The 9555-nt window shown below is 36.3% G+C and overlaps 1 protein-coding gene across 4 annotated transcripts in view; it reads right to left on the bottom strand.

Moving 5' to 3' along the window:
* The window catches only part of COG5 (component of oligomeric golgi complex 5), a 367675-nt gene that overhangs the window by 188159 nt on the left and 169961 nt on the right, over nt 1–9555 (bottom strand). For all 4 annotated transcript variants that reach the window (XM_032275697.1, XM_032275699.1, XM_032275701.1 and 1 more), the window contains exon 7: nt 8478–8608. In XM_032275697.1, the coding sequence (XP_032131588.1) occupies nt 8478–8608 (131 nt within the window). The remainder of the gene's footprint in view (nt 1–8477; nt 8609–9555) is intronic.

Here is a 9555-nt window from a genome sequence, read left to right as displayed (position 1 = left end):
AAAAAAAAAAAAAAAAAAGAAATTAAAAATAATAATAATAAATAATACTGGGACCAAATATACAAAGGAGTTTACATAGGCCCAAATGATGAGATCTGTTGTATAATCCATGATGTAAGCCAGAAAAACTCCTAACAGCTAAATATACAAGAGCTGTACCTTTTAAAGCTAGACAAATGGTGTTTGTTAGGTCCTAAAAAAAGGAAAACATCTCAAAAGAATTGCTGCCTGCAGAACTACTATCATTAACTACAAAAGAAATCAGTGTGTTCCACTTTGTCAGAACTTCCTTTTGAAGCTCAAGATAATGCCTTTCTTTCTTTCTTTTTTTTTTTTGAGACATTGTTGCTCTGTTGCCAGGCACCAGGCTGGAGTGCAGCGGCACGATCTCAGCTCACTGCAACCTCTGCCTCCTGGCTTCAAGTAATTCTCCTGCCTCAGCCTCCGAGTATCTGGGACTACAGGCATGTGCCACCATGCTCAGCTAATTTTTGTATTTTTTAGTAGAGACGGGGTTTCACCATGTTGGCCAGGATGGTCTTGATCTCTTGACCTCGTGATCCGCCGACCTCAGCCTCCCAAAGTGCTGGGATGACAGGCGCCACTGCACCTGGCTATGCTTAACTTTCATAGAGCCCACTGAACACAATGCATATAAACTGGTATCTTTGCTATACCAGAAATAACTCATAATTTTCAACTGTGAAAAGTAAAAAGAGCTCATAATATCAAATATCTATGTAGTATACAGTAAGAGATTATATTCTATTGAACTTCAATTCTACATTATTTTCTTAGAGAAGCTAGGTCTAGGTCTAGGTTCTCCGGACCTAGCTTCTCTAAGATTGTCACAGTACTTTTGGCTGACAGTTGATAAGCACCAGGACCCTAGGCTTGACCAAGAAGGTCTTCTGCCTTAGGGAAAAAGCAAGTTAATGAATATTTAGTTATTATCACCATCAACAACTACCACAGGGTCAGGATTACAGCCAGCTACTAAGCTCTGAAAGAAGTGAATACAGAAATTCTCTTTCCTGATGACCTCTAAAGACAAGTCACCTTCCTCCAACTTGAACCTCCAGAAAGTCTCATACTTGTTTACTGGGAAAGCTTCTAATTCACAAGCTAAAGTCATCTTCCTAATTAAAATGTCATCATTTTACTGTGAGGGACTGGTATCTATGGTGATGCAGGAAATGATCCAGATCACAATTTCTATCACCTATTTTTGAAAGCTAGTTAAAGCCAGAGGTAATGGAGTCTGTTGCAATCCTGGAAAAAAATAAATAAATAAATAATGTCCTCTCCCTTTCTTTGTGTGAATTCTGTTAGTGAAAGATTCTGTGGGTGAGTAGAAAAGAAAGGGAGAACTGAGAATCAGGAAGAATTGCAGATGGATGGCATATCTAGTCACATGATGTGACAGACTGCCTATAGAGTTGAAAAATGTTTTTTTAACCTGATCATATTCTATGCAACCCCAGAAGACGTGCTCTAAATCACCAGTCCTTCCAAATTCTTCCAAAGAATGCTATAATGATATGACTATAAATCTTTCTCATACAGAAATAATAAGGCTTCTGTCCTTAAGGTCAGACGTTTACTTATATTTTTCATGTAGAGAGAAACAATAGCTCCTCCATGTTCCAACAGTCATTTAGTTTACGAATCTGAAAATAGACATTTTATAATATGATAGTATTTTACAATACTACAAAGCTATTTAATAAATACAAAACACTTAAGCAATTAACTAGGAAAAAAAAACAGTAATGATGAAAGTGGTTATCTGCATTTACTAAAACAATTTTGGTTTGGAAAAGAATGCTAAAAAAAGAAATTGCACTTTCTTTTAATAAATAGTTGTTTCAGATAACAGAGGAACAGCTATTATTTTAGTCTGTTCTGGCTGTTATAACAAAATACCATAGACTGGGATTAAAAACAAAGAGACACTTATTTTTTGTAGTTCTGGAGACTGGAAAGTCCAAGTTCAAGGTGTCAGCAGTTTAGATACCTGATATGGGCCCATCTTCCTAGTTCACACAAGGACACTTTTTTTTTTAAACTTTAAGTTCTGGGATACAGGTGCAGAACATGCAGGATTGTTACACAGGTATACACATGCCATGGTGGTTTGCTGCACCCATCAACCTGTCATCTACATTAGGTATTTCTCCTAATGCTATCCCTCCCTAGTCCCCTACTCCCCAACAGGCCCCAGCGTGTGATGTTCCCCTCCCTGACAAGGACACCTTTTTAATGTGATCTCACATGACAAAAGGGATAAGCAGCTCTCTCAGGCTTTCAGTAAAATGACAAGTAGAAGGAGAGGGGAAGGTAAACAGAAAGTGCAAAAAGTCTTTTACGAGGGTGCTAATCCCATTCATGAGGATCCCACCCTCATGACCTGTTTACCTCCCACTGCCCACCTCCAAATAATATTATCTTGGGGGTTAGGATTTCAACATAAGAATTAGAAGAGGATGCATTCAGACCATAGCAGCCATACAAATGAAGTGACAACTTATCTGCAAATTACAGTTGGGTGACTCTATTGTTATTGTTATTATTACTATTTTTATAATTTTAGTAAGGGTAGAATTCAATGAAGTAGTAGAAACATCATCCATTTCTTTCTTTAACATGATTTGACAGTAACAATTTGGTTTTTTAAAAAAGATCTCGGGGCTGGGCGCAGTGGCTCACGCCTGTAATCCTAGCACTTTGGGAGGCCGAGGCGGGTGGATCACGAGGTCAAGAGATCAAGACCATCCTGGTCAACGTGGTGAAACCCCGTCTCTACTAAAAATACAAAAAATCAGCTGGGCATGGTGGCGTGTGCCTGTAATCCCAGCTACTCAGGAGGCTGAGGCAGGAGAATTGCCTGAACCCAGGAAGCGGAGGTTGCGACGAGCCAAGATCGCGCCATTGCACTCCAGCCTGGGTAACAAGAGCAAAACTCCGTCTCAGAAAAAAAAAAAAAAAGATCTCATTGACTTATCAATCAATAACCAAAAATCTAAAAATCACAGAACACGATAAAGATGGTTAAATACTGCTAATTTCACAACTGGTAAACATAGCACTAAAACTTGTGCTATTCTAAGTTTAGAATTAACTGATACTGAAAACAATGGGCATCAATTACATAATAAAAGAGGATCATCAATACTTCTGAGGAATCAAATTAATGTTAGAAATTATTAAATGTAAGTGATACTATGATGTAATTTTTCAAAAGTTCCTTGTTTACTGAACATCTATTCAGGCTATGAGCCAGTAAACTACTTAAGTGTGTAATCATGAATGTAATAGTACTTCAAAGTTAAAATACTGTAATTCTACCTTTTCGTCTATATTTATAATAAATATTGATCATACATTTTAATAATCTGTAATAAATTTGAGAAAATAATTTGAGGATAAAATACATATAAGCTGTAGCACCTGTTCTAACAGGGAGCGCCAAGTGTATTCCAGGCATAAAAAGTACCAAGGCCCTAAAGAAGAAAGGAAGATGGGATGTGAATGACTAATAGAAAGCTTGTGAGACTGAAAAGCAGAGAGCATATGAGGAGAGTAGCATAAAATGTGCACGTTTCAAGGCTGATGAGAAGGGGACAGTAAAAGGGAAATGAGGGATGGAAATGTCAACAAGATAAGGTTCTAAGAAAATAGAAAACAGGATCCAGAGCAGAGGTGACATGAAAGGACTCTCTGTAAAGCAGAAATTAAGTACATCTGCTCAGAGTAAAATGGGGGGTATAGCGAGAGGAGATGGATGATGGAAAGTAATGTAAGTGTAAAAGAGTAATTTCAGAAGATGAAACAAAAAAGTTGGCCAGAAAACAAAAATTTTGAGGAATATTGAAGGACCAGTTTAGATTAGTCATCAAATGGAGACTTCCTTAAAAAAACTTTTATGCTATAAAAATTCCCTTTTCCATACAAATTGCTTCACAAATCATCAAATAATTTTCAATATAATTGTTTAACAAAATTAGAATAAACTGCTTGGTCTTACTAAAGAGGGGGGAAAGCAGAAGCTCCAGATCATGATTCTATTACATGAATCATGTAATAGAATGTCATCTTCAGTTAATTTCCTAACCTTTCCATCTCTTTGTTTCTTTAACCATATAGAAAGTGGATAATTACATCTTCTTTACAGATCTGTTATTGTAATTGAGATAACAAATGTACAGTGACTAACACAGAGCCTGACAAAGAACAGAGGCTGAACAATGGTTCCTTTTGTTCTTAATTCCTAAATTGCCTGCTGACACAGCTAGATGACACCTCTGTCTTGTTGCTCTCAAGAAAAGGCACTAACTCCAAAACACAGGCTCTTTCCAATACTACATCCTGCTTCCCAAGAAGCCTTATATCTGTGACATGATTATTAAGCGTTTAATTCTCTCAACTCTGCAAAACCCAAAACCTGACTTTGTGAGACACCCAGGTCTGAGGAAGACAGACACACACAACTAAACTCAGAGATGTTACAAACACAAATATCAATTTATACATAAGAAATACAGTAAATTCCATGAAGTGAACCAGAATGTTAATATTGGCAGATCAGGAAAGGCATTTTGGGGGAAGTAAAAAAGGACTAAGTTGGGTAAAGAATGAATACAAAACAGATAGCTAGATAAATTAGACCAGTAAGTGTGTTCAAAGAACATTTAACAAACTACAGAGGCTGAACAAACCTGGTATGTTGAGGGAAGCAAGGGACAGACATAAGTGTCATTTGAAGATGTAGCAAGATGGCAAGCAGCAGATGGGGTTATAGTTTGAGATTTATAATAAGCAAAATTGTTGAAGAATTTTAAGTAGTAAATGAACATGATTAGATATCCCTTACATTAAGATCACTGTGGAGGCAGTATGAATATTAAATGGAAATCAGACACTAACAGAAGACTAATACAGTAACCAGGATAAGAAAGCTAAGGGTATGAAACAAGAATACGCAAACAATCAGATTACACCAGGAGTCATCAAACTATGCTCATCGGACAAATATGGTTCATTGCTTGTTTTGTTAATAGAGTGTTAATGGAACACAACCAAGCATTTACATATTGTCTATGGCTGTTTTCCTGCTACAACAACAGAGTTCAGTAGCAAAAACTGAAAACTAAATGGCCTACAAAGTCTAAACTATCTACTATCTGTCTTTTTGCAGAAAGTTTGCTGGTCCTTAGGTGAGCTGATTTCCAAGTTTCCCAGTTGAATAGTGGTGCTCCATAGTACCTAATGAACACAACAGAAGATATATTTGACAACTCTGTTTTTTAATATTCTGAGTTACAGAGTCATTGTGATGGCCTCATGGAATAATGTGGATGATACTAAGAATAAGCTTGCTCAATATACATTCTGGCTTACTTTTAGTATGTGTTTGCTGTAAAAGGGTCCAGATATGACTAACGTTCTGTTAACCATAAGTAATCGTGTGACATTTAGATGGCAGAGGGAACACTTTTCCTACTTCTGTTGTTTTCCCTGCCAAGCTTGGTAACAGAGGTGTTTGGATTCCCTCTATTGGTTCTAACGGGGCCTAGTGTACAGTCCCTAGCATTATGAGTGCCAAAAGGCAGAACAGACAACATCCATTTTGCTGATCTAGATCCTGTTGAAGAAATATGGCTCTGAAGCTATCAAATCCATTGAAGGTTATACAAAACACCAGTAGGCAGTTTGCTGACATGGAGGAAGCAATACCTCCCCAAGTTGCCCAATTCTGCACAGTTCAGTAGTTCTGAGAAGCTCAGATAATGGTCTTTTTCTTGAGCCCTCCCAACCATATCCTATAAAATAAATCCCTATCTACTAAAGCTTCCTAAAGTAGGTTCTGTTCTCTATAAGCAAACTTTAACTAATACAAGCATCCTGTAGGCAGGGCAGGTAGCTATAAAGATTTAGTCTTTACAAGAGAGATCTTGGATGTAGATGGAGATTTTAAAGTTATCAGCAAATGGGAATATATGAGATTATCAAGGAAAAGCATTTAGAATAAAAAGTAGTCAAACAGATATAGAGAACACAAAGAATAAGGAAGCAAGCAGAAATTGTTAAACTATGAAGAAATCAAAAGGCAATGCCAGGAGAAAAAGAAAAAAAATAGGAGAGACTGAGATACAGAAACTAAGAAGAAGGTGTCAAGAAGTTGAAATGGTTACCAATGTCAAAAATTTGAGAAAAGCAAAAAAAAAATAAATAAAATAAAATAAAAGTCCTTTGGGAAACTGGGAGGTCACTGGTGACCTCCCTGAAAGTAGATTTATTGAAGAAGTCATGTTAGAAGTCACAATAGTGTAGACTGGGGACTATATGAGAAGTCAAGAAAAGGAGACAGTAAAGAGCAGCCTGTTCTTTCAAATAGTTTAACTGTGAGGTAAATAGACTAGGAAACAGTTGCAAAATAAAACTAAGTAAACAGTTAAAATTGAAGATTTCTTTTTCCTTTTAAGTGGGAGAAATATCAGTATCATTGTTTGCTGCTAATAAAAACGAAAAGGTTGAAGATTCAGATGAGCCAAAGAGCAAAGTACAGAAGTAAGGCAAAAATGATGGTGTGGGACTAGCCTGAAATAGGAAGGGTAGAGATCTGAAGGACTTGCATCTTTAAGAATGAACATGGCATGAAATTGAAAACATGCATGCCTTTCTGACCTTGATTTTCTTTCTAAGGAGTGTAACAAGAATATCTCATGACAATAAGGGAGAAGGGATTGGAGGTTTATAGTGAATAAAGAAAATATGAAACAACCATCTCTGAAATGGAAGAGGGAACTAGGCATAAAAAAGTAATTGGAGCCCAGATGCATCTCAGAAAACATAAATTTTAGTTACATCAATATTACAGTGGTCTGTGTTCTGTTTGTTTTGGTTTTGTTTTTAAACAGCACTGAAAAGCCTAGGTATAGAAGCAAAATAGGGATAAACATTACATGGTCCACAGACGGCATTTTGCTGTGCAGGAGTAGTAGAAAGGTAAGGGTGAAAGCATTTGAGGGTATCATCAAAAGCAATGGTTCTTGGTACCAGATTTACTGAATCAAAAATTCTGGGTGTTGGGCTTAGTGTCTGTGTTTTAACAAGTCCTCCTATCAATTCTGATGCATGGTGAAGTTTGAGAATCACTAATTAGGAGAATAGTTGAAGAGACACATTCTTGATCAATTTAATATAAAAAAAATAAGTAGAGCCAGAGAAGAGGCTCTACGTAGAGCCACAGACATAGGCTGACAGAGTAGAAAACCATCCAATAGTAAAGGCATTTATGCTCTAGATGAGTTATGAGATTGATGGTTTTTCTTTTCTTTTTCTTTTTTTTTTTTGAGATACAGTTTTGCTCTTGTTGCCCAGGCTAGAATGCAATGGCATGATCTCAGCTCACTGCAACCTCCACATCCCACATTCAAGTGATTTTCCTGCCTCAGCCTCCTGAGTAGCTGGAATTATAGGAATGCATCACTATATCCGGCTAATTTTGTATTTTTAGTAGAGACGGGATTTCTCCATGTTGGTCAAGCTGTTCTCGAACTCCCAACCTCAGGTGATCTATCCATCTCAGCCTCCCAAAGTGCTGGGATTATAGGTGTGAGTCACTGTGCCCAGCCAAGAGATTGATATTTTAGATTAATGAAAGAAGCATGAGTTATAACAGGAACAAGGGAGTGGGAGGCAGAAAAAATAGGAATCTATCATCAAAGGAAGAGACACTGGAGTCTTAGGCCAAACGCTAAATGACAATATTCAAGGTGATAATGAGGGAAAGACACTAAAATAGAATGGAAGGGAAGTTTGGGCTAGTAGATATTAAGTCAAAAAATTTTTTAAATTATGGGACAGTGATTAAGATTGCAGAGTTCTGGGTCTAGAGTGATTAAGTTTGAATCCAAACTATATAATTTACTAGCTATGTGATTTTCAACAACTTATTTCTCTGTTTCTTCAACTGTAAAATAAAATTAACAACAATACCAATCATACTGGGTTGCTGAAAGACTTAAATAAGGAACAGTGCTTTAGGCAAAGCAGGCATGGTCAACTAGCTATCTATCTATATATGTACATCATATAAAATATATTTCATGTTATATACATTATACATCTGAAACATTAGGTTTAATATATTAAACATACAGTAAATGTTTATTAAAATTTAATATATTTATTAAAATTTAATATAGTAAATATATTAAACATGTATTAAATATGTTAATATATGTTAAATACTAACTTTAACATATTTAATAAATGTTTATTAAAATTAAATATATTAAATGTTTATTAAATATGTATATTAAAATTTCCCTTAACTATGCCCTACTTTCTGATTTAAACTGTAGACATATTTTCTCAGTGATAAAGACATATATTACTTTTTTGAACTCAAAGTCAAATGTTCACCTGTATTATAACACATTTTCACATTTAAAAAGTCTTGTTTTTATTACCTGAGTCTCCAAACCCTGCTCTAGTAGGCGCTTAGCTTGATTTTCCACTTCAAGTCGGGCTCTTGCAATAAAAAGTAGATCATTTTCTATCACCTCGATTCCAGAAAGGTCTATTCCTTGAGAAAGATAATCTGTTTAAAACAAAAACACACGCATTCAAATATTTCAATACTCAATAAATATCAAGGTATCAAAACAAAAACGGCTATTGAACAGGGTTGCCTTACAAAATGTGTATTTTAAAAAACACAGTTTCCCAAATATTTTCTACTTAATAAGTAATTTCTAGAGTTAAATGCTCCAAATAAGACAGATTTGATAAGGTAAGACTAGAAATGATGATTGTGATTATCACAAGTTTAAGGAAATGTGAAGAGATCACATTAGAAAGTGTCGAATTTAGTATTTTAAAGTAAATAAATACCGTCATATTTTAGGAAAATTCTAAAGATGCCAAGTACAGTTTTTTGTTGTTTTTTTAAGAGATGTGGGAGTCTCAATACACTACCCAGTGCAGTGGCTAGTCACACATGTGATTATCTTTCACTGCAGTCTCAAATTCCTGGGCTCAAGCAGTCCTCCCACCTCAGCCTCCGAAGTAGCTGGTACTATAGTACCTGCCGTCATGCCCAACTATTTTTATTTAAGAGATAGTGTCTCATTATGTTGTTCAGGCTGGTCTCAAACTCCTGGCCTCAAGTGATCCTCCCACCTTGACCTCTTGAGTAGCTGGGCCCCAGTATTTTTTAAAAGCAAAATAAATGGCCCTCATCACATTATATAACCATCACCAGCTTCCACTTCCCCAGTTATCCAAGCCATATTTACAATCACTCACTTTAAGAAGTAAACAAACAACATGCTAGATTTCAGTGAAAGGGCTTCAGCGGCCAGGAGGGAGAAAGGCCTGTATTATTTTACTTACTAATTAGTCCATAAACCTGCTTTTCAGTAAGAGACATGCAGCAACAGGGGGAAACACACACACACACACACACACACACACACACACACACACACACACACACGAGAGAGAGAGAGAGAGAGAGAGAGAGAGAGAGAGAGAGAGAGAGAGAGA

This window comes from Sapajus apella, unplaced genomic scaffold (genome assembly GCF_009761245.1).
Source record: "Sapajus apella isolate SASKATOON/1434 unplaced genomic scaffold, GSC_monkey_1.0 scaffold7, whole genome shotgun sequence".
In the NCBI taxonomy this organism is placed as follows: Eukaryota; Metazoa; Chordata; class Mammalia; order Primates; family Cebidae; genus Sapajus; species Sapajus apella.
Note: the sequence above shows the minus strand (reverse complement) of the source record. Positions and strands in the feature narration are given on the sequence as shown.